Here is a 26,569-nt window from a genome sequence, read left to right as displayed (position 1 = left end):
CCCCTCAGTTTTCAGGGATTTTCCTAGCTGTCTTCAGTGGCAGTTTTTACCAAGTGCTTCTCATCTTAACAGGACACTAATACTTTTTAGTAATTGGGAATTTCAACAGGAATAGTTCAATGAAGGAAAAAAATGGAACCTTAGAGGCCTAACGCCATCTGACCTCTACCTCCATTGGCTTCAATCAGGTAAGCCTCTGACCTTGCCTTGTTCTTATCTCTTCAGCACCAGTGGGAATAACTGTTATCATTGATGGAATTTACCAGGTTGGGTTCTGTTCTCTTCTAAGTGAAATGGAAGCATATTGGTGATAATGGAATTCATTCATCTCTTTTCAAATTTTCTAAAAAGTACACTTTATTAAATGTGAGATGCTTACTGGCAACTGAAACATGGACCAGAGGAAAGTCATTGCCTCCCAAATGGTTGGACTCTCCAAAATTTCACTTATGAATATAATTATTAATTCCAGAAATTCTGGTATTTTAGTCTTTAAGAACTGAATTTCCAGGCAAATATGTCTTGGCTGGGGAGACCAGTGTTAAAGTGAAGCATAGTCTTCAAATCACTCCATGTCTTTTTTCCAATTCTCCTCAAACGATGACTCACTTTTCAGCTGTAGAATAGTGTTTCCTTTCTCCTGCTTTGCGGTATCCAAACTTTTGGAAAAAAGAATGAGACGCATCTGCCGTACTACCATCTCCCAGACAGACGGCTGTGGTGTCACTCAAAATGGGAAAGAAATCACCTCTTCCTCATAAGTCTTCTTTCTCCTCTTCTGCACAGATGCAGGCTGCCCGCTGACTGTTCATAAAGGGCCGGCAGCCCAAGGTCCATACAGTGTTGAACACAGTATCAGCCAGAGAATCACAGCCTACTTGAAAAAGATTAAGAGAAATATAAAGGTTAAGTCTAAGTAATTTTGAAGAGGCAGCGTATTTCCAAGGATAACATGATACCCAGAGGAAAGTAGAGGCAGTGATCCAAATACAGAACTAAAATGAAAAAATAGATTTAAGAGAAGCTTTTTCAGAGGCGCTTCTATCCAATCTAGTAAAGCAGAACACACTTTGAGATGCCCTCCTTTTATGGGCCTCCAGGTAGAAACCATGATTAGCAATCAGAATGCCCCACATCACTGTGCTCACTCCATGGAAAATTTACCTTTTTTTTTTTTCAGAATACTCCCTCAAATAACACTACTATGTTTCCTATAGCTTTCCCTATTCAAGTGTGGGGTGAATAACCAGGTTGCTAATATTTCGTGGAGGATTTTTGCATCTGTATTCATCAGGGATATTGGCCTGTAATTTTATTTTCTTGTAATATCTTTATCTGGTTTTGGAATAGGGTAGTGCTGGCCTCTTAAAATGCCTTTGGAAGTGTTCCCTCCTCGTCTGCTTTTTGAAAGAAGGATTGGTATTAATTCTTCTTTAAGTGTTGAAGCCATTTAAATGGCTGATTAATTCTTTGAATGTTGAAGCCACTTTAAAAGTGAAACCAAAAAAAAAAAAAAAAGTGAAGCCACCTGGTCCTAAATTTTTGTTTGTTGGGAGATTTTTGATTACTGATTCAATCTCCTTACTAGGAACAGTTCTGATCAGATTTTCTATTTCCTCATGATTCATTCTTGGTAGGTTGTATGTTTCTAGGAATTTATCCATTTCTTCTAGGCTGTCTAACTTGGTGTATAATTTTTCATGGTAGTCTTCTATGGTTCTTTGTATTTCTGTGATATTAGTTTTAGTGTTTCCTCTTTCACCTCTTATTTTATTTATTTGCATCCTCTTTTTTTTTTTTCTTGGCCAACCTAGCTTAAGTTTTGTCTATTTTATCTATTTTATAAAACAGCTCTCAGTTTAACTGATCTTTTCTATTGTCCTTTTAGTCTCTATTTCATTTATTTCCACTCTGATCTTTCTTATTTCCTTCCTTCTACAAACTTTAGGCTTCATTTGCTTTTCTTTTTCTAGTTCTTGGAGGTTTAAAGTTAGGTTGTTGATGTGAGATCCTTCTTTTTTTTGATGTTGACATTTATTGCTATAAACTTCCCTCTTAGGACTGCTTTTACTGCTTCTCATAAGTCTTGGTGTGTTATATTCTCTTCTGATTTCTTCTTTGGCATATTGGTTGTTCAGTAGCATGTTGTTTAATCTCCACATTGTTCTCACCACTTCTATTCAATACTCTACTAGAAGTTCTAGCCAGGGCAATTGGCAAGAGAAAGAAAAGGCATCTAAATTGAAAAGGAAGACAATATGCAGATGACATTATCTTGTGTACAGAAAAGCCTAAGGAATCTACTAAAAATTTCTTGGAGGTAATAAATGAGTTCAGTAAGGTTGCAAGATAAAAGATCAGTATACAAAAATCAATTGTAGTTGTATACATTATCAGCAAATAATCTGAAAGTACAATTAAGAAAACAATTCCCTTTATAATAGCATCAAGGGATTTCCCTGGTGGCACAGTGGTTAGGAATCCGCCTGCCAGGGCTTCCCTGGTGGCACAGTGGTTGAGAGTCTGCCTGCCGATGCAGGGGACATGGGTTCATGTCCTGGTCTGGGAAGATCCCACAGGCCGCGGAGCGGCTGGGCCCATGAGCCATGGCCGCTAAGCCTGCACGTCTGGAGCCTGTGCTCCTCAACGGGAGAGGCCACAACGGTGAGAGGCCCGCGTACCACCAAAAAAAAAAAAAAATGAATCTGCCTGCCAGTGCAGGGGACACAGGTTCGATCCCTGGTCCAGGAAGATCCCACATGCTGTGGAGCAACTAAGCCCTTGTGCCACAACTACTGAGGCTGCATGCTGCAACTATTGGAGCTCACATGCCTAGAGCCCATGCTCTGCAACAAGAGAAACCACTGCAATGAGAAGCATGCACACTGCAATGAAGAGTAGCCCCCACTTGCTGCAACTAGAGAAAGCCTGCATGCAGCAACAAAGACACAACACAGCCAAAAAAAAAAAAAAAAAAAGCATCAAAAAGGAAAAAATACTTAGGAACAAATTAAACAAAGGAGTATAAGACCTGTGCTGTGAAAACTATAAAACATTGTTGAACGAAATTAAAGAAGACCCAAATAAGTGGAAAGACATTCATGTTCATCGATCAGAAAACATAATTTTGTTAAGATGGCAATACTCCTCAGGACTTTCCTGGTGGTCCAGTGCAAAAGAATCATCCACCTTACAATGCAGGGGATGCAGGTTCGATCCCTGGTCAGGGAACTAAGATGCCACATGCTGCAAGGCACCTAAGCCCACACACCACAACTACTGAGCTCGCATACCTCAACTAGAGAGCCTGCATGCTGCAAACTACAGAGCCCACGTGCTCTGGAACCCGTGCGCCACAACTACAGAGCCCATGCGTCCTGGAGCCTGCACACCACAACTAGAGATGAGAAAACCCACATGCCACAACTAGAGAGAAGCCTGTGCACCAGGACAAAGAGCCCACGCGCCACAATGAAAGATCTCGCATGCCTCAGCAAAGATCCCGTGTGCTGCAACTAAGACCCAAAGCAGCCAAAAATAAATAAAATGAATAATTAATAAATATTTTAAAAAAAGATGGCAATACTCCTCAAATGGATTTACAGAGTCAACAAGAGTCCTATCAAAATGCCACCTGCCATTTCTTGAAGTAATTGACAAGCTGAACCTAAAATTCATATGGAAATGCAAAAGATCCAGAATATCTGAAGAAATCTTGAAAAAGAGCAAAGTTGAAGGACACTTCCTGATTTCAAACTTTACTACAAAATTACAATAATAGGAACAGTGTGGTACTGGCATAGATCAATGGAATAGAATTGAAAGTCTAGAAATAAACACTGCAATTATGGCAAATTGATTTTTGGCAAGGGTGCAAAGACAATTTATTGTGGAAAAGAATAGTCTCTTTCAACAAATGGTGCAGGACAAATGGTAGGAAAGAATAGTCTTTTTCAACAAATGGTGTATGTCCACATGCAAAAGAATGAAGTTGGACCCCTTTCTTACACAAAAATTAACTAAAATGTATCATAGGTCTAAATATATGAGCTACAACAAAACTCTTAGAAGAAAACTTAGGAGTAAATCTTTGTGACCTTGAGTTAGGCTAAGCCTTTTTACATATGACACCAAAAGTACAAGAAAAATTTTTTAAAAGGATAAAATGGACTTAATCAAAATGTAAAACTTTTGGGCTGCAAATTATATCACCAAGAAAGTGAAAAATCAACTCATAAAATGAGAGAAAACATTTGCAAGTCATATATCTGATAAAAGATTTGCATCCAGAATATATACAAGAAGTCTTATGACTCAATAATAAAAAGACAAATAACCCAATTTAAAAGGGGGCAAATGAATAGACATCTCTCCAAAGCAGTTATTTAAGGGCCAATAAGCACATAAAAAGATGCTCAACATCATTAGCCATCAGGGAAATGCAAATCAAAACCACAATGAGATATAACTTCACACCTACTAGGGTCTGTAATAAGATAGATAATAACAAGTGTTGGCAAGGACGTGAAGAAATTGGAACCATAATACATTGCTGGTGGGAATGTGAAATGGTATAGCTGTTTTGGAAATCAGTTTGTTATAAAATTACCATATAACCCAGAAATTCCCCTCCTAGATATATATCCAAGAGAAATGAAAACATGTCACCACAAAAACTTGTACATAAATGTTCATACCAGAATTATTCATAATAGCCCAAAAGTGGAAACAACCCAAATGTCCATCAATTGATGAATGGATAGAGAAAACATATTATATCCATACAATGGAATGCTATTCAGCAGTAAAAAGGAATGAAATACTGATACATGCTACAATATGGATAAGCCTTGCCAAGTGAAAGAATCCAGTCACAGAAGACCACATATTTTATACCATTTATATGAATTGTCCAGAATAGGCAAATTTACAGAGGTAGAAAACAGACTAATGGTTGCCTAGAGCTAGCCAGGGGAACGATGTAGTGGGACTGCTAATGGCTCTAGAGTTTCTTTTTGGAGTGATGAAAATGTTCTAAAATTAATTGTGGGGCTGATTGCATAACTCTGTGAACATATTTTAAAAAGCATTTAAATGGTTGAATTTTATAGTATGTGAGTTATATCTCAATAAAACTGAACAACAACAACAAAATGAATGATCAGAGTATTTCAAGCAGAGGGAACTGAAGAGGCAGAAAGACTTGCACCATCAACCCACATAGTTTGGAATAGCAGAAGTCAGGAAAGAAATCAGAAATAAGCAAGATGATGCTGGAGAGGTAGGCTAGGACTGAATCAGAAAGGGCTATGAATGTCATGCTAAGGACTTGGATTTAATGCTAAGGAAGAGGAACCTATTGAAGGACTTACACGGAGGGTGGAGATGATCAGATTCGTCTGGTATGAAAATATACCTGGTCTCTGTGGGGTCAATAGATTGGATGGGACCCAGAGATTGGGTTAATCTGTAGTAACCAGGCAAGTGATATATCAAAGAGATATTTAGGAGAAAGAATCAATAGGATGTTGCTTGGAGGGAGTAACTTGACCTGACCCTAGATTAGCAGCAGGCACTTTTTCACCTTTTGTAGGTACAGATAGAATGATACTCCCTTTTACAGGGCCTAATTAATTATTCATATTTTCAAGCCCTCACACATTCACTTCAGGACGGCACTCTAGACATTGATCTATAACAAGATCCGAGATTCTTCCTGCAGCTGACTTTCTCGATGGCATGGGGCCAGCTCTTCATAAGCCTGAATTTCAAACTTCACCATCTAAAAATATACAATGCTAATACCTGGATGTAATGTTTGGGCTTCAGAAACTAAAAGATTACAACTTTTCCTAAGGTAAATTAGGAAAAAGAAATTACAGGATCAGTGCTAGAAATTAGGTAGGTAAGCAGTTGTTTGAAAATAATTATCCTCAAAGATATAGAGACCTTTACACAAAAGAGATAGATTTTTAAATTAAAATTCTTTCCCTGACGAGAACAAAATAAGAAAAAAAAAAAAAAGGCTTAAACCCAAGCATGTAGTCCTATACGGAATAATTCCTGATATGGAAAATTATTTAACACTGGAATGGATCACGAAAGCCAGTTGGGCAACTCTTGCTCTGTCCTTAGAGGATAGATTTTATTTCTCTGGGAAGGCTTTGGTATGGCCCTGTCCATCAGGAGTGGTGCCAGCAGCTCCTGGGCAGGACAGCAAGAACTTTAGTGAAGGATTGCCCAGAATCTTCCTTCCCCCTTGCTTGCATTGGTCACAGGATAAAGAAAGATCAGTGAGCTCTGATGGTCTCTTTGAGTAAAAGGGCTCTGGCTACATTTCTGTGTGAAAACAGGAACAAAACTCCCTGCTCACGGGTAGATGCACTTAAGATTCCTACCTTCTATGTTGGAGACAAAGCCCAGACTCCGCTTAAGGTCAGAGCAGATAGAGTGGAGACACCATCGGAATTTTGCATCACAGCGATACTTGTTGGCACCGCAAGTGTCATAACAGACGTCCAGCTGGTTGCAGCACTTGGTCATTGCTGGAATGCCCAAGTCCATCTGAGGAAAAGTGAAGGAAGAAAAGTGAAGGAAGAAAATGCCACGTTTAGACCAAGGACCTTAGGCAACCTTGCCTACCTTGTTCTCAAATTCCTGTTACAGATTCAGATCTATTCAGAAGCACCAATGACTGGAAAGAATACATCAGGTTGACAGTCACAGGATGCTAAGTTTTGATCATGATCTAGTTATTAGTTTAATAACTTTGAATGGCCCACTTTTCTTCTTTTTCTTTTGGGGTTTAGTAATTTTCAAATTCACAGGCCACTATAGTGCTAAAAATAGAAATCAGAAAGTTAGGCAAGAGGGCATAGCTTCAAGACTGGCAAATTCAACTAAAACCTATGCTATATGAGATTTTGTTTAAACAAAAGATTCCAAGTCTCAGAAGTATGAAAAATTAAGCCTCAGTTCATAAAGAGGTCACCAGCGTTTATCAGGGATCCATCCCATGCAGCACTGTTTTAAGTATGTGTATATGTGTTTGTATGCGTCGAGGAGCAGACTGGGGATAGAACATAGTTCCTGACCACAAGGGGACTATGATCAAACAACAAAGTAACACACACACACACACACACACACACACACACACATTTATAAAGCATCCTAAACAATTACAAATGTGTCATAAACTAAGTTCATAGACTGCCACTTGTAGAGTTACCAAACAGGAATTTTTTTGAAAGGATTATTAGAGATGATGGTAGACTTAAGATACAGCAGGTAAAGAAAGGAAATAATGAGCATATCATATATGAGCAAGTCAATTAGTTTGTTTGGTCTTTCAAGGGTCTTAGCAGGGTGATGTATTATATATTTTTATTATATATATATATATTTATTTATATATATATATTTTATTTTTTTAATTAAGGAGAAAGGCAAGTTGATAGATGGCCTTGACATCCAAAATAGCAAGTTAGATTTGATAAAGACTCTTGAGGAAGGAAGGGACATGATGCAATAAGTGATTAAAGAGGAGTAATCATTCTGTGGTTTATAAAACAGATGAGAACAGGGTGAGTTTAGACATGGATCTTTTTTTTTTTAACATCTTTATTGAAGTATAATTGCTTTACAATGGTGTGTTAGTTTCTGTTTTATAACAAAGTGAATCAGCTATACATATACATATATCCCCGTATCTCTTCCCTCTTGTGTCTCCCTCCCTCCCTCCCCATCCCACCCCTCTAGGTGGTCACAAAGCACTGAGCTGATCTCCCTGTGCTATGCGGCTGCTTCCCACTAGCTATCGGTTTTACATTTGGTAGTGTATATATGTCCATGCCACTCTCCCACTTTGTCCCAGCTTACCCTTCCCTCTCCCCGTGTCCTCAAGTCCATTCTCTAGTAGGTCTGCATCTTTACTCCCATCCTGTCCCTAGGTTCTTTTTTTTTTTTAGATTCCTTATATATGTGTTAGCATACAGTATTGTTTTTCTCTTTCTAACTTACTTCACTCTGTATGACAGACTCTAGGTCCATCCACCTCACTACAGATAACTCAGTTTCATTTCTTTTTATGGCTGAGTAATATTCTATTGTATATATGTGCCACATCTTTATCCAGTCATCTGTCGATGGACAGTTAGGTTGCTTCCATTGACATGGATCTTTTGCAGTTCTTCTCATAATATAGACTTGGACTTGGATGGAAGCTGTGAAAATCTGGTTTCGAGGTATGGGTGGGGATTGATTAACCAGCTATCATAGATCCTTTCCTCTTGGGTCTCCTTAAGTGTTCTCTTGTTTGAACTTTTACTACAAGACCACCTAGAGCAGAATATGGACTTTGGTAGTTTAAAAGGCCCTTTTAAGCAAAAACCAAAACAAAGCATTATTACATTAAGAGATAATCTAACTCATTAGACTAGGCAAAGGCCTGGACTCAGCAATTTTGGGTAAATTCCCATCATCTGACACCTGAAGCAAGCTACTTTGCTTGCACCTCACCCCTAAACCTAAGAATACATCACAACAGAGGTAACAGAATTAGATGAGTATAGTGGCTATCATTCAATTCAACTCAATTGGAAATTCTTGAACTAGTTCTAAATAATATTTGTACCAGTAAACAAAATGACATTACTCCCAAAATAGAGTGCATACCACCTTCTTAGCTACTAAATTGATATCAAGTAAAAGATATTAGCCAAAAATACATTGTTTCTCTAATGTATATTTGGAAGGATTATCTTCTGTGTCCATTCACGTATTGATGATTGTGGACCAGGTTAGGCGTACAGCTGTGAAGGCTGTGCAGTGAACAAGAGTGTCGTATCTAAGGGGGCACCTTCCCACAGGACATCATAGATTTATATATTTATTAAGAAAAATATCCAGCCAGTGGCAGGCATTTCCTTTTCTTACAAAATCAGTATATTAAGCTTAGTTGGTTTTTTTTGGTTTTGGGGTTTTTTTTTGCGGTACGCGGGCCTCTCACTGTTGTGGCCTCTCCCGTTGCGGAGCACAGGCTCCGGACGCGCAGGCTCAGCGGCCATGGCTCACGGGCCCAGCCGCTCCGCGGCATGTGGGATCTTCCCGGACCGGGGCACGAACCTGTGCCCCCTGCATCGGCAGGCGGACTCTCAACCACTGCGCCACCAGGGAAGCCCTAAGCTTAGTTTCTGACAAATGGAAGAAAACCATCTTGAGGAAAGGGAACTTTTTTTCAATTTGCACAAAAATGCCACATGGGTGAGCAGCATTTTAGTTAGAAGAATAAACATTATGCTGCTTAGAAAATTACTACAAAAATCTTTTGAACCAGCAGAAAAGTGAAGTTTAGCCTGATTAAGACACCAACTAAAGGCATAGCTAAACTATGATTTTAGATATGAAATCCTTCTACCTACATTTTACATGAAACCTCTTTTCTAAAGTGAAAAAGGTAAAAGGGCTTCCAAGGGGTCTTAAAAGAAATTAATTATTCCTTGTTTTTAGAGGAAGTCGACAGTTTGAGAAACAGTCAGAGGCAAAATGATAAATGTTTAGCCAGTGGCTGGTTGTGTGTATGGGCATGTGGGTGGATGGAGGTGTGTTTGCAGGTTCCCATAATGTTAATACTCCAAACATAGTTGATTTGATGGTACCGTCACCAAGTTAGCCGCTTGCAAAAGTGCTGAGGATACAGCAATCAGCCCTCACTGGTACTGGTCAGTACCAGTTTGCTCCAGTACATCACTGGAAAGTCTCACCAATTTAAATAAGTCAAACTTGTCAGATGTATTTCAAATTAAGTTATGTTTGGTTCACTAAGGCTCAGCTGATATTTGCATTGGTGCTTTCAGAGTTCACTACACAACGGCTTTTCTGGGGGATAGCTGCCTCTAAGAAAAGGAAATCAGAAACTTTCTTTGAAAATGATCTCCCTTTCTCTGTATCCAATTTAAAATACTAATCATATTTCTCAATCATATTCCTTAAGTGTTGAGTTCCATCAGTGGTAACTCTTGGATTGGTTTTAGTTAAAACCAATCAACTAAGAAAACAATGGTGGTGTACATACACTTTCTGGTACCTTGAGACCCAGGAAATAGGAACTGCAGCCGTTGGGCTCCTGAGCCTTGTATCCAGGTCTGGGCATTGGTGCCTTTCCTAGCAGGGGAAAGAGAGGAAAGAAGCGGGAAGAACTGTTTAGAAATTAAGCATTTGGGAACATTCACCAAATAAAAATGATCTAAAAAGCATGTTCAGTTTTTCCTTTAAAAGTCACTGCTATATTCTTCAACTACAACAAAGTTAAATTGTTAAAGCAATAATAGAAATATTAAAAAGTACCAAATATTTGGAAATTAAAAGCCACCCTTCTAATAATAACATAGGTCAAAAAGAAATTTTAAGGGAATTAGGAAATAAACTGAATGAAAAGAAATACAAAGTATCAAAAATTATGTAATGCAGTTAAAGTAGTGATTAAAAGGAATTTTATAGCTTTAATCATCTATAGAAGGGGAATGATTGTAAATGGGGAGAAGGATTTTGGTTTTTGGCCCTGATGGAAATGTTTTAAAATTGGGTTGTGATGATATTGAGCAATTGTATTAATGTACTAAAATTTTTGAATTTTACCATAAAACAGATACATTTTATGATATGTAAATAAAACTAATAAAAATTTGTTGACTACTAAAAAAAAAAAAAACTCACTGCTCCTGGGACTTCCCTGGTGGCACAGTGAAGAATCCGCCAGCCAATGCAGGGGACACAGGTTCAATCTCTGGTCCGGGAAGATCCCACGTGCTGCAGAGCAGCTAAGCCCGTGTGCCATAACTACTGAGCCTGGGCTCTAGAACCCGCAAATCACAACTACTGAGCCTGCGTGCCACAGCTACTGAAGCCCACACGCCTAGAGCCTGTGCTCCGCAACAAGAGAAGCCGCCGCGGTGAGAAGCACGCGCACCGCAACGAAGAGTAGCCCCCGCTCGCCGCAACTAGAGAAAGCCCGCGGGCAGCAGCAAAGACCCAATGCAGCAGAAAATAAAATAAAGAAAATTTTTTTAAAAATTAAAAGAAAAAGTCACTGCTCCTCACCAGACTTAAATTAGGTGGTGATGATGATTATGATGATATCATAAAAGAGTAATAACCTTCAAACCAGGTTAGCATTTTTCTCCGAATATTGAAGAATTTTATGAGCACTTATTTACTAACAATTCTAATATTTCTTACATGCACAACCTTGAAGATAAGGTCTGTGGCAAAACCAAACTAAAACTCAAGGTTTCTCATTCTTCTATCCACTGTAAGACCACATACTATGCACAAAGACCTGATCATACACTTAAGGGATCAGAATTAAAACAGTACCACAAACTTTTTTAGAATAACGTGAAGGAAATTTTGCAAGATTCCATAAATGCAGACAAAGCATTGTTGACCAAAGGGCAAAGAAACACCCCACTGAAACATTTTAGGCATTTGTGTCACAGAACTAAGGCGAAACTATCCGAAAAGCTTTGGATTTCTTAGTTTCTCCTACTTGGCTTTTGGGTAATTTTATAATCTTGCAAATGCATACAGAGAAGCTTTGTCAGTGTGTCAAGGGTAGTCATTATAGATAAAGATAACTTTGACCTGAGATGACCTCAGGACAGTCATCTGCAGTTAGTATTTTTATCCCATTATCCAGATAAGGAATATGGGGCTAAGAGGTTTAGTGACTTGCCTGAGTCATATAGAAAGTGGGGGGAATTGGGATATAAATCCAGATATATCCTGTTTGTCTCCAAAGCCCATGTTCTTTCCCCAGTTCCTTTGCCTCGTGTAGGATATGCAAGACATAACAGAAGACGGAGGAAATAAGCTAAGAATTAATCCTCCAAGTGAGACACATGGCATTTTCTCTTTCTTTTCTTTAATCTTCTCCTGCCAGGTATTTTATTTTCAATTATTTTGTATTATGAAATATTTCAAAACTGAAGTCAGAGAAACAAATACCCATGTACCCACTACACAAACACAATGAATGTTAACTTGCCAAACATGCTGTATTTCTTCTGTTTAATTAAATGGTGTAAGTACAGTCGAAGCCCCTTTGCACCCCATCTTTCTGTTTTAATTTTTAGGTAGGAAGTCTATGCTTTAGAGCCCTCCCTCCTTATTATTCTTAAAAACTGCCTTCATTACTCTTGGACATTTACTCTTGCATATGAATTTGAGAGTCAAATTAGTCTACATGAGACATGTAGATTATGTCTACAAGAGATGAAATGAGGATTTGTATTTAAAATACATTGAATTTATAGATTAATTTGGAGACAACTGACTTTCTTATAATATTCTGGATTCCCAAACATGGGCCTAATATAGCTTTCCATTTACTTAGGTCTTCCTTTATGTCTTTCAACAGAGTGTTATAATTTTCTCCATATATTTATTATACTTCCTACATACTGTATTATTCAGATGCTTAAACAAGATAGGATATCTCATCAAGATCCAGAATTAAGGCTCAGAAGGCTGGAATGATAAATCTGACCTTTTCTGGAACCCAGGCTGCTTCTAGCCTTCAGCTCTACCAGCCCTGGAATTTAGCCCTGACTCTCATGGTCCAAGATGGAGCTTCAGCCAACACATCCATATTACAAGCAGCAGGATGGAAGAAGCAGGTGGAAAGGTCAGAGCTCCTCTCTTTAACAAACACACTCCAGAATGTTACACACATCACTTCATCTTACTTCCCTTTGGCCAGACCTTAATCAAATGGCAACACCTGGTTGCAAAGGTGGGCTAGGAAATGAAGTTTTTCTTCAATGGAGGCAGCCATGAGCCCTGCTGGAAGTTGGGAGGAGGGCTTATGAATGTAGAAAAGGGGGACAATAAGCAGTCTCTGCCACAGTCTGTTTGGGTATTTGTTGCTGTGGTACAACATATGTATATGATGGCGTTTCAAGGTGGCCCTCAGTGATCCCCATTTCCTGGTATTCATAACCTTGTGTATTGTCCTAGGGTTGGTCTGTGTGATCAACAGAATATGGCAGAAGTGGAGCCATGTTGCTTCCAAGATTACATTATAAAAGACTACAACTTCTAGGAAGGGTAAGCTGGGACGAAGCGAGAGCAGCATTGACATATATACACTACCAAATGTAAAATAGGTAGCTAGTGGGAAGCAGCTGCATAGCACAGGGAGATCAGCTAGGTGCTTTGTGACCACCTAGAGGGGTGGGATGGGGAGGGAGGGAGGGAGACACAAGAGGGAGGGGATATGGGGATATATGTATACATATAGCTGATTCACTTTGTTATACAGCAGAAACTAACACAACATTGTAACACAATTATACTCCAATAAAGATGTCAAAAAAAAAAGGCTACAACTTCTGTCATGGAAAGGTCCATTGGTAAAAAACTAAAGCTTCCTGCTAACAGCCACATGAGTTTGGAAGGAGATCTCCAGCTTCAGTCATATCTTCAGAGACTAATATCAACAGGCAGTGTGACTACAACTTTATGAGAAACTCAGAGCCAGAAACACCCAGCAGAGCCCCTAGATTCCTGACCCTCAGAAACTGTGTGATACAATAAATGTTTGTTATTTTCTGCTGCTAAGTTTGGGGGTCACCTGCTACTCAACAATACTTAACTATTGCAGTTGCCATTATGATTTGCATCTCTTTTTCATTACATTTTTTTCTACGACAGCTCTATTGAGATGTAATTAATATATTATACGTTCACCTGTTTAATGTGTGTAATTCAATGGGTTTTAGCTTTTCACAGAGTTGTGAGACCATCACCACAATCTAATTTTAGAACATTTTTATCATCCCCGTACCCATCTTTAGCAGTCACGCTCCATCTTTCACAGTTCATCCATATTATTTTTATGGCTGAATAATATTCCATTCTCTGGATGTACCACAGTTTGTTTATTCATCCACCATCGATGGACGTGGTGGTCATTTCCATCTTTTGGCTATTGTGAAGAGTGCTGCTATGAATAATTGTGTACAAGTATTTGTTTGAATATCTGTTTTCAGTTCTTTTGGGTACCCGAGGAGTGGAATTGCTGGGTCACATAGTAATTCTGTTTAACTTTTTGAGGAACTATCAGCAGGCTTTCTTCAGCAGCTGTACCATTTTGCATTCCCACCAGAAATGCACAAAAATTCCAATTTCCTCAATCTCCACAGTTTCATTACAATGTATCTATAGGTGGACTGTGTATCCTTACCCCACCTGGAATAATCTGAAGACTCGGGTGTCTTTCACCTCTGGAGAATTCACAGCCCTTGTCTGAATTTTTTATTTTCTTCATTATAGTTTCTCCTTCTGGGCCTCTTATACTGAATGGTGATTCTTTTTAATCCTGTCCTTCATATATCTTAATCTCTCTTTCATATTTTCTATCTTTTTCTCTCTGTACTGAATTTTTACTAGCTTCATCAAATTTATTTTCCATTTTACTAATTATCTCTAGGTTGACTAACTGCTAGGTTATCTGCTATGTAACCCATCCACTGAGTTTTTTTCTTCCGATGACTATAATTTTCATCTCTTGGAGTTCTATGTAAATGTTCTTTAAATCTGTGTATTCATTTTCATTGAGTTCTGTTTTTTAATTATGTTTTCTATTGTTTCTTTTATTTCTTTAATAATTTCAAATGTTATTTTTTTATTATCTCCCTTCCTTGGGATGCCGTTTCATTTTTTGACGTCTACTGACTCTCCCGCATGGTGGGTTATCTTTTTGAATGGTATGTAATTGTTTTCGGGAGGGCTTGTTTTTCTAAATGAATTCCTGTGCCCTGTGTCACATACTACAGAGTAGTCCCTAACTGCTTTTGCTGTGGCTCTAGGAGTCCCAAGATAAGTGAGACACATGTCTTTATGTTAATTTCTCAGCTTGGGATACTCACACCAGGCCAGCTGTATAGATTCAGATTCCTCACCTATGCATAATGTATGCTTCAAGTAGTGATTTTTTTTGTTTTGGCTGCATTGAGTCTTCATTGCTGTGTGTAGGCCTTTTCCAGTTGCAGCAAGCAGGGGCTACTCTTCCTTGCAGTACGCAGGCTTCTCATTGCGGTGGCTTCTCTGGTTGCGGACCACAGGCTCTAGGTGCGTGGGCTTCGGTAGTTGTGGCTCACAGGCTCTAGAGCGCAGCCTCAGTAGTCGTGGTGCACAGGCTTAGTTGCTCCACAGCATGTGGGATCTTCGTGGACCAGGGCTCGAACCCATGTCCCCTGCATTGGCAGGTGGATTCTTAACCACTGAGCCACCAGGGAAGCCCAGGTAGTGATTTTTCTTAGTGGATGTTCTTTATCCCTCCTCCAAGCTCCAGCCCCAGGTAGACAGAAAGCATTCTTGCTACTTCTTGGAATGTTGGATAATCCAATAATCTAATCCCTTTTAAACAGACTAGACAGTTTCTCAGGCTCTAAGCTTTATGCAGACTGTTCAGTTCCAACTTCCCAATTCTTACAGGTGAAATTTACTTTTCCTCTCTCTGTATGAGCAATAAAGCCCATTCCTCAGCCCCTGGAGTCTATATATGTGCCAGACTGACACCCCCAAGGGCCATGGCAGCATCAGCTCCTGCTACCACTTTGGCTTTTTGTTTCCCCTTCATTTCTAGAACTTGAAGTTTTCCCTTTATTTCATTCTAGGTTGAGTGTGTGTTTTTTGTTTTAATATTTTATTTCCACCCTGTCTTTCTTGTTATTTGTAATGGAGAGGTCCTGTACTTGTTGACACAGAGTCCACCAACCTACCAGTAATCCCTGCATTACTTTTCAAAGGTCTTGAGAAATATAACTTAGCATTGATACACTACTAACCTGCCGTGTGTGTGTGTGTGTGTGTGTGTGTGTGTGTGCGTGTGTGTATATGTAGCACTGGGAATAGGGGAATGGGTAAAGTGTATTAAATAATATTAGTAATCAAATTACATATATGAAAATAATCACACTATGTCATACAATTAAAGCGTATTGTCTCTTGGAGGTGAGACTATGGTGATTTTATTTTTTCTTCAGATTGTTCTTTTACAAATGTTCTACCTATACTAGCTTTATAGAAATCAGGGAAAAAATTTCAATGAAGAAACAAATGTCTAAATTTGATGGTGAAATTTAGCTCTTTAATAATTTCGCTGATAAAGGGCTTTTGCAGCAGACTCAGTCCAGTTTCCTGAGTTACCCTCTGCCATTTTTGCAGTTGGTAACTCACAGGAGATAAAACTCTGATATTCCAGTTTGAAAGTTAATAGGACACCAACTATAGATACGTCCCATCTGGCCTGATATTGATGACAGTTTTTTTTTTTTTTTAATATTTTACGAAAGTTGTAGAAATTCTGTTTGAAGCTTGAATTAAAAGTTCTAAGAAAAAAAGTGATGGTTTGAGTCCAGACAGAAATAAGGTACTATATCCTCATATTACAGTCGGAGCAGATTTGAGTTGTGTTGAGTCTTTTCAGTTTGATGTTTTGAGTCTAGGCATCAATAATGTACAATGTCCACAAACTAATTTTATTTTTTGGTTTTGGCTATTTATAGGAGTGGGAGGCTGACCATCTGATCTTCTGGATGAGGGCTTGGCAAACACTGGCCCAAGTCCAGCCCATTGCCTGTTCTTGTATAACCTGCCAGATAAAAATGATTTTTATATTTTTAAATGATTGGGGGAAAAGTCAAAACAAGGATAATATTGTGTGACATATGAAAATTATTTGAAATTAAAACTTTAGTGCTCACCAGAAAGTTCTTTTTCAGAACACAGCAACACTCATTCCTTACGTATTAGCTACAGCTGCTTTCACAGAAAAAAGAGCCGAATGTTGTTAATAACCTTGATGTGAGGATGGTCTTTTAAGCAAGACAAAAAATGAAGAAGCTATAAAGAAAAGGACTGATAGACTGGTTCTTAGGAAAATTTAAAACTTCTGCATAAAGTGAAACGCCACAAAACACTTAAAAGACAAATGAGGGAGTTAGGCATGAAACCCGAAAGTTCTACCGGCAGGAAGGTCCGCTACCTCCTGGGCCCCACCGTTTTTCTCTCTGTTTTGTCACTGAAAACAACAGTAAAACTGTCTGGCGCTTTATCACCCAGGCCAAGGGTTAAACCTCTTAGGAGGGTGTGGCCCTTCTCCCCACCCAGCTGGTTCCCGCAGAAGTGGCTCTGTGTGCTCCACTAGAGGTCTGCCTAGGAGTCCAAGGGCCATATTTGAAGGGCACATCCTGCTTCCTGCCAGAAACCCTCAAATACAGCATGAGGAACACAACAAGGGAACAAAACAGAACTGTGACAATTTAACTGAAGCAATAAACTCTATTTCAGTCACTAAAACAGATTAAGTTACTGCATGAGGTAAGGTGAGCGACTTGTCCTGGTTTGCCTGGGACCATCCTTGTTTTAGTACTTAAAGTCCCACGTTCCAGGAACGCGCACCCCATCCCTCCATCACCGGCAAACCTGGACATTTCCTCACCCTTCTCGAGAACAACCATTGCCCTCTAAGTCAGTAGCTGTTTTCTTTTTTTGGGCCCCAGGTCCTCTAAGAATCTGATGAAGCCTGTGAATTCTTTGTCTAGAAAAATGTATAAATTCACAGGTTCATAAAATTTTGCTCTAAGATTTCAAACAGATAAAAATTCTCCTGAAAATAAGAATGCTGATATTTAAGGATACCTTTCTTCCTAGAACTAAACCCAAGAAGAAAATCATCATGAGGTCCTTTTATCAAAGTGTGACGGTGTGGTTGATAGCTTAAATCATGATTTACAAGACACAGAAACTCTGCGTCACAGACCTTCATAAAGGCACAGAACACCTAAATCATCATTTGATGATTTCTTCCAGAAGCTGAGAGGATGTTGTCCAGCCACTGGGATTTCATGTTTTTTAATTTTATTTTGAAAGGGAATCTGAAGAATCCGAATGCATAGTTAACCTGTTCACCAGATTTTCTCATAACATTTATAAAATTTGTTTGGTATCTGCCATGTTCCATACGGCACTAATTCTTTATATATATTATCTTTAATTCTTACAATAATCTTGTAAGGTAGGTATTATTAACATTAGTTATAAACATGAGGAAACAAAGGTTGAGAGACATAACTTGCCAAAGGTCATCAGCAATGAGATTCCCCAACCCCCACCCCCACCCCCAGTACAAACCCCTGATTTTTCCATTACTAGTACTTCTCAAAGTCTGGTTCGAGGACCACGTGTGCAGTTCCTAGCACAGACCTACTGAATCAGAATCCCTGAGGTGGGAGAGGGAATCGTGTTCACATCAGTGCAGACCCCTTAACCCAGCTGTACCATATATGCTATTGATCCATGCTGAATCTCGTTATATTTACAGCCCGATCATTTGGCAAGTTCAGATGTGTGTTGACCTGAAAACGAATTGTAGATACAAGAAGTGTGGAAAGCAATATTGATACGCTAGCGTAGGCTAGCAGGATACAAATATACCTTTGTCTGTCTGAACAATCTATGGGCTGAATGACCCCTTAAATAGTGCTCTCTACCTTGGTCACACTTTGCAATCACCTGGGAAACGTTAAAAAGAACGATGTCTAGGTCCAACCCATGGGGATTCCCATTTAATTGATATGGGCAGCAGGCATTTTTTAAAGCCTCCCGCAGGTGATTCTAAGTGCAGAGCAAGGTAGGAACCACTGTTTTAAGCAGTGGTAAGTACCTACCAAATGGCAATTTTTTTTTTCTTGTAGACTAACTGTTGCTAAATTGTTCCTTCTGACAAAAAAAAAAAATTGCAGTTTTTAAAGCAGTTTTTTCCTCAAAGCGTGGTCCCAGGACCACCAGCAGCAGGATCACCTGTGAACGCTTAAGAATGCAAATTTTCTGGTCCCACCCCAGACCTACCCAATCAGTATAAGAGGGGTGAGGGCCAGCAGTCAGTTTAAACAAGCCCTTCAGGGGATTTGCAGCACAGCAAGTTTCTTTTGAAGAAAGAGAAGCCTTGTGCACAAGAAGTGTATCACAAAGCAAACAGAGACTCAGTTAGTTATTAGACGTTATCTGTTCAAAAGCCTGCTTGATCCACAATCAACTTGAGAAGAAGTTCTGTACTGCTTGGGCACAGCCTCCAGGTTCTTGGCTCTGCTGCGTTCCAGAGGTAACAAGGCTTAACCCCCTATTTCCTACGTGTTTTTCAGACCCCTGGTCGGACAGGTCCTGTTTTGTAGAGTGAGTGGAGTTATTTGTGTTCCTGCAATCTCTCTGTCGACTATTCTCATCCCCCACCCGTGGCTGCTGCATCGACTGACCCAGGTGCAACCAAAATTTGCTAAAATCTTTTAATGCTGTTTTGCTAGAGAAAAAGAGGGTTTGGTTCTTGTTTCCCTTAAAAAAAAAAAAAATCCTGCTGTTATCTATTTGCTAAGCCACAGACCTAAGTCTTGTGTTGCCTTCAGGAAGGAAAATAGCACCAGTGTTGATCAAATATCTGAAGTGAGTTAACCCTTTCCTGCCCCATCCATTCAAACTAGGTGAGAACAGTCCCTGTGACAAGGCATCTCTGCATTAGTCTAACACACCTTAGACAAAGACATTGCTAGCGGTACAGGTGGGTCCTAGCACAGATTTACCCTATGGAATCTTCACAGAGACGCTGTAGCTTCCTTTTTCAACATTCCCCTCTGAGATGAAAGCTTCTGTGCTGTAAAACTTGGTTCTGGAGGATTAACCATGGTCTCTTAGTCACTCCCCGTTTATAAGGAAGGGATTTCCCCCGCTCAAAGGTTAAAAAAGGGACTGTGAGACTGATTGGGTGAGTCCAGCAAGTGTGTACCTCTTCTGAGTCTCTCTCCAAGCTGAGTTTTATCTGTTGAGTGTCTGGAGAAAATATTTCTCAAGTGTTTTCCTGCTAGACTCAACTCACCATTTTCATCTCTTAATCCCACGATGAAACATCTGATAACCTAAACAGTGACGCAAATGCTGTATGAGGTTGTGTATGCTTTCAGAAATACCTTCGTTTGCGTTTGAAGTTACCCTTTGCCTCCCAGCTGCAAGGTCCAGGGCTCCACGTTCTGCTCCCGTTACACTGAATTCCAGTGCAAGGTGAAGGAAGAACGGGCCACAGGGTCTGCTCTTTTGCAGCCAGACCTGCACGCAGGCTCCCATGTACCCTCTTTACAACTCAGGTGAGGTAGTGCTCCTACCCATTCAGTTCCACATCCCCAGGCCTGCTTGGGGCCTGTTCCCTGGTGGACAGAGGCAGCTGGCAGACACCCATCCTACCCACCAAAGGACTGTCACTGCTGACTGAGGCAGGGACAGCTCTCTTGGGGGTGGGGGTGGTTAGGCAAATTGATCAGAGATTGACAGATCTGGAAGGAAGGTGTGAACTGCATTCAGGGGGAGAGGCGAATCCATTTCCAAGCTAGGAGCAGAGTAACTGAGGAAGCGCAGAGTTTTCTGGCAGAATTTTCCCTGAATGTTCAGCTGAGTTTCCATCCCTAGGAACACCTCCCAAAGACATCTCTTATTCTTTCTCCCCACCCTTGCCACCTTTTCCTAAGTACCTACCTGCCTCACAATAAACCCATTAAATTGTCCCCAGGGAAACAATTCTCGAAAAACTCCTTGGAATAGGTTTGCCAGAAAAAACACAGGAAGCTCAGTGAAATTTGTATTTCAGATAAACAACCAGTAATTTGTCACTATAATTGTGTCCCAAATATCTCACATATCTTAACAAAGTCTTGGTTGTTTATTTGAAATTCAAATTTCATTGGGTGTCCTATATTTTTAGTTGCTGAATCTGGCACCCCTCTAAGAGGTGGATCACAGGAAAAAGTGCATGACAGATTGTGGCCCTGCTCAAGCTCTTCACAGGTCCACCAGTGACAGTCTCACTGGAAGAGAGACCGTGCACTCACCATATCGGCATCTGTACTGACAGACTCCATTTTTCCCTCCCAGCAGTTCCAGAAAGGAATCGAAGTAGCTGTTGACAGATTCAAAGCTGCCCCGGATGTGCCGAAGGCCCCAGTCTGAATAGGACTCCTCTGCGTCAGGGCTGGTGTCACTCTGAGCCAGGCCACCCCCCAGGCTGAGCCACAAAATCAAGAAGCTAGTGGCCAGCGTCATCCTGTAGCCAGGTAGGTACTGAGGTCCCTCCTCAAACCCCAGCCAGTGTCCCAGGAAGTCTGGGTACACGGCCCACCGGCCAGATGCCAAGCAAGACTGGGAAAGGAATTATCTGGAGCACTCAGTCTGTGTGTTCCCCAGAGGTGGACTTTAAACACAGCTATGGAGGTTGGGATGAGATCAGGGCAATTAGAAAGGGCAAAGGTTAGGCAGTAGGAGGGCCTCTCTGAGGGATGGCCAGTGAGGGAGAGAACACTTCAGAGCGGATTCCCCAGCCCTGGAGCAGGGGGATGTTAGCCAACTTTTCAGAGGCATGAGTTGTGGAGCAATTGGAATTCTACCCCCAACCAGCTGGTTAACCTATGGATTCGTTACAAGTTTGGTCCCCTAGGACAGGCCTCTTGACACAAAGGACGTAGCCGCACCCCTAAGCCACTCACCTACGTATGGTAACTAGGGAGATGTAGGGAGATGCAGGAAGATGTGTAAAGGACTCAGGAAGCCCCCCGTGATGGCGGGTCAACAGTGTCACCTGTACCAACGGTCCGGGTATTGTCAGAGTTTGCTCTAAGTGTGCGCGATGGGAGGGTTCAGATTTAGGACGCCAGCTTCTGCGTCGGTCAGTGCTTGGCTCTCAGACTCAGTCCTCTAATCTGGCAGAGCTCCTCATCAAAGCCATCCTAGTGCTGGGGCATTTTTGCCTCTGTATTTACAGCAGTATTTTTATTTACACTCAGCAGCGTCTGGTATCTACAGATTGCCCTGAGATAGAGCTGGGGGAACTCAGCGCTCTTAGTATTGTTCTTCCATTGAGTTGCTTAAAAGTCAGAGAGTTTATCAGAAACACTATTTGAAATTTTAGACTTTAAAACTGTTGACCGGGGGCTTCCCTGGTGGCGCAGTGGTTGGGGGTCTGCCTGCCGGTGCGGGGGACGTGGGTTCGTGCCCCGGTCCGGGAAAATCCCTAAAAAAAAAAAAAAAAAAAGTGTTGACCGAAGTCTAGTGTTTTGGCATCATCTTCAGTTTATACTTTGCTTTTTTAGTCATGTGAAGAAATAAATTCCATCCATGAAATCACTAAGCTAAAAAACGATGGCTTTATGGACCAAATGAGTTACTTAGCTTCTCTCTCAAAAGTCTGGAAAGCCCCAGAGAAAATAATGAATTAAATTTCTTCCTTTTAGATAAGAAATATATTTGTCTAAAGACTCAGACTCCAGGAAGGGTAGTAGTTATAAAATATATCATATGAACAGCAACAATGCCACCAATATTTTAAAGTACCTACAATTTTTAAAACCACTGTGTGTGTGTGTATATATTTTTTTAAATTTCACATCAATTCTACAAAGGAGGGTAAATACCATTCCCATTTGAGAGGTGAGAAAACTGAGATACAAAGGTTAAATGACTCAGTCAAAGATAAACAGGCTATCAAGGATAAGAGCTGAGGGTCAGAACCAGCTATTATATAATCTGGGGCGCCCAGTCAAAATGAAAATGCGGAGCTCCTTTTCAAAAAGCAGGGAAAAAGTGCCATTAAGGGACCTAAAATACAAAGTTTTCCTTTAAAAATGTTTTATTGTGTTATCACTGTTGCAAAATATAATTGGGTAATAATAGTGATAACTGAGTAACAATTTTTGGTGTCATAATTTTATATAATACGATGTGTAATGCTTTATTAATATATGATGTCATGATTGATCATTTTTCTGACTTGCTTTTCTGTAAATTTATTAGGTCATCAAAATTTATACTTTTAATAACTTCATTTTCAATTCATACAGTTGAAAGCAATGTCAATTGCTCTTGGCAAATGCAAGGCCACAAATAATATTTGATAATCTTTAATTTTGAGAAGGCTCTGCTGATCCAGCTCTTACTGGAGCTAGTAATAGTATTTTCCCCCCACTTCTTGATATCTTAAAATTTTTTGTAATTGCAGTAAACCATTCATACTTACCATTTTAACTATTTGTAAATGGACAGTGCAGTGTCTTTAAGTACATTAGGTACATTCACAATGTTGTTCAGCTGTCGTCACTTCACATCTCCAGAAATTTTTTATCATCCCAGATTGAAACTCTATGCATATGAAACAATAATTCCCCATTCTTTTCCTTCAGCCTCTGGCAACCACTATTCTCCTTTCTGTCCATATGAATTTGTCTATACAAGGTACCTCATAGAAATGGCTCATACAATATTTGTCCTTTTGTGTCTGGCTTGTTTCACTGAGCATAATGTTGTCAAGTTTCATCCATGCTGAGGTATGTGTCAGTACTCATTATTGTGAATAATGCTGCTGTGAAATTAGTATACAAATACCTGTTTGAGTCCCTACTTTCAATTCTTTTGGGTACATACCTAGAATTGGATTTGCTAGATCATATGGTAATTCTACATTTAAATTTTTGAGGAATCATCATATTGTTTTCCACTGTGGCTGCACCAGTTACATTGCCCCCAGCAATGCACAGGGTTCCAATTTCTCCACATTCTTACCAATGCTTGTTATTTTCCTTTTTTTTGACAACAGCCATCCTAATGGGTATGAGGTAGTATCTCATTGCCGTTTTGATTTGCATTCTCTAATGATTAGTGATATTGAGCACCTTTTCAGGAGCTTTTTGGTCATTTGTATGTCATCGTTGTAGAAGTGTCTATTCAAGTCCCTCTTTGCCTAGTTTTTTTCCTCAGTGTTATTGAGATATAACTGGAATATAACATTATGTAAATTTAAGGTGTACATCATGATGATTTGATACTTATATATACTGTGCAAGGATTACCACAGTAGGGTTAGTTAACACCTCCATCACTTCACATAATTATCATTCCTTTTTGTGGTGGGAACATTTAAGATCAATTTTCTTAGCAACTTTCAAATATATATAATAAAATGTTGTGAACTGTAGTCAATGTGCTATAGACTACATCCTCAGAACTTTAAAAAAATTTTTTATTGGAGTCTAGTTGATTTACAGTGTGTTAGTTTCAGGTGTACAGCAAAGTGAATGAGACATATATATACATATATATATATATATATACACACATGCTTTTTCAGATTTAAAAAAATTTATTGGAGTATAGTTGATTTACAATGTTGTGTTAGTTCAGCTGTACAGCAAAGTGATTCAGTTATACAGATACATATATTCATTCTTTTTCAGATTCGGTTCCCATATAGGTTATTACAGAATATTGAGTAGAGTTCCTTGTGCTATACAGTAGGTCCTTGTTGGTTATCTGTTTTATATATAGTAGTGTATGTATGTTAATCACAAGCTCCTAATTTATCCCTCCCCCTCCACGTTTCCTCTTTGGTAACCATAAGTTTGTTTTCAAAATGTGCGAATCTGTTTCTGTTTTGTAAATAAGTTCATTTATATCATTTTTTAAAATTAGATTCCACATATGAATGAAATCACATGATATTTGTCTTTCTGTGTCTGACTTACTTTACTCAGTATGACAATCTGTAGGTCCATCCCTGTTGCCGCAAATGGCATTATTTTGTTCTATTTTTTTTTGACAGTCGTAGTCCAACCAAGTTTATTTTTTTATTTTTAATTTTTTAACATCTTTATTGGAGTATAATTGCTTTACAATGGTGTGTTAGTTTCTGCTTTATAACAAAGTGAATCAGTTATACATATACATATGTTCCCATATGTCTTCCCTCTTGCGTCTCCCTCCCTCCCTCCCACCCTCCCTATCCCACCCCTCTAGGTGGTCACAAAGCACAGAGCTGATCTCCCCGTGCTCTGCAGCTGCTTCCCACTAGCTATCTATTTTACATTTGGTAGTGTATATATGTCCATGCCACTCTCTCACTTTGTCACAGCTTACCCTTCCCCCTCCCCATATCCTCAAGTCCATTCTCCAGTAGGTCTGTGTCTTTATTCCCGTCTTACTCCTAGGTTCTTCATGACCTTTTTTTTTTCTTAGATTCCATATATATGTGTTAGCATACGGTATTTGTTTTTCTCTTTCTGACTTACTTCACTCTGTATGACAGACTCTATGTCTACCCACCTCACTACAAATAACTCAATTTCTTTTCTTTTCATGGCTGAGTAATATTCCATTGTATATATGTACATCTTCTTTATCCATTCCTCTGTTGATGAATATTTATGTTGCTTCAATGTCTTGGCTACTGTTCTCCATAGTGGCTCCACCAATTTATATTCCCACCAACAGTGTAGGAGGGTTCCCTTTTCTCCACACCATCTCCAGCACTTATTGTTTGTAGATTTTTTGATGATGACCATTCTGACCAGTGTGAGGTGAAACCTCATTGTAGTTTTGATTTGCGTTTCTCTAATAATTAGTGATGTTGAGCATATTTTCATGTGCTTTTTGGCCATCTGTATGTCTTCTTTGGAGACATGTCTATTTAGATCTTCCCATTTTTTGATAGGGTTGTTTGTTTTTTTGATATTGAGCTGCATGAGCTGTTTGTATATTTTGGAGATTAATCCCATGTCACTTGCATCATTTGCAAATATTTTCTCCCATTCTGTGGGCTATCTTTTCGTTTTGTTTATGGTTTCCTTTTCTGTGCAAAAGCTTTTACATTTAATTAGGTCCCATTTGGTTTTTTTTCTGTTTGTTTTTATTTTCATTATAATCTAGAAGGTGGATCAAAAAAGATATTGCTGTGACTTATGTCAGAGAGTGTTCTGCCTATGTTTTCCTCTAAGAGTTTTATAGTATCCATCCTTACTTTTAGTTCTTTAATCTATTTTGAATTTATTTTTGTATGTAGTGTTAGGGAGTGTTCTAATTTCATTCTTTTACATGTAGCTGTCAGTTTTCCCAGCACCACTTATTGAAGAGATTGTCTTTTCTCCATTGTATTAGGTTGGCCTAGAAGTTCCTTTGGTTTTTAAGTTAAAATAAAAGACCCTTTTTTCATTTTAACCAAGAACTTTATTGAACAATGTATTCACCGTTTTTTCCCACTACCTTCTGCCATTTTTCAGGCAACTTCATAATTCCATCTTCCCAAAACTTTTTATCTTTTTGAGCAAAGAACCATTCCAGATGCCTTTAGAGTCTTCCAGGGAATTGAATTTTTTCCATTAAGAGAATTTTATAAAGACCAAATTTTATAAAGAATTTAAGAGAATTTTATAAAGACCAAAATAAATGGAAATCCGAAGGTGCAATGTCTGGTGAATATGGCAGATGAACCAGAATTTCCCAGCCAAGCTGTGACAGTTTTTGCCTGGTCATCAAAGAAACATGCGGTCTTTCATCATCCTGATGGAAGATTATGCGTTTTCTGTTGGCTAATTTCGGATGCTTTCATGAGTGCTGCTTTCAGTTGGTCTAATTGGGAGCAGTGCTTGTTGGAATTAATCATTTGGTTTTCCAGAAGGAACTTATAATAAAGGACTCCTTTCCA

General features: G+C 39.4%; 1 protein-coding gene across 2 annotated transcripts; it reads right to left on the bottom strand.

The window, feature by feature from the left end:
* Nucleotides 1-557: 557 nt before the first annotated feature.
* PLA2G12B (phospholipase A2 group XIIB) lies at nt 558-21,152 on the bottom strand. Of its 2 annotated transcripts, none has more exons than XM_019935966.2 (4): nt 20,937-21,152; nt 10,076-10,164; nt 6,399-6,564; nt 558-877 (listed from the first exon to the last, which is right to left on the bottom strand). In XM_019935966.2, exons 1-4 carry the CDS (start codon nt 21,145-21,147, stop codon nt 756-758), a joined length of 588 nt encoding a protein of 195 aa, XP_019791525.1. In that variant the 5' UTR covers nt 21,148-21,152; the 3' UTR covers nt 558-755. The 2 variants fall into 2 exon arrangements, with proteins under 2 accessions (XP_019791525.1, XP_019791526.1); XM_019935967.3 differs by having other exon boundaries at nt 558-874.
* Between the last annotated feature and the right edge of the window lie 5,417 nt (nt 21,153-26,569).

Source organism: Tursiops truncatus, chromosome 16 (genome assembly GCF_011762595.2).
Source record: "Tursiops truncatus isolate mTurTru1 chromosome 16, mTurTru1.mat.Y, whole genome shotgun sequence".
NCBI classification, from domain to species: Eukaryota; Metazoa; Chordata; class Mammalia; order Artiodactyla; family Delphinidae; genus Tursiops; species Tursiops truncatus.
The sequence above is the reverse complement of the archived record's forward strand: the minus strand, read 5'-3'. Positions and strand labels throughout refer to the sequence as shown.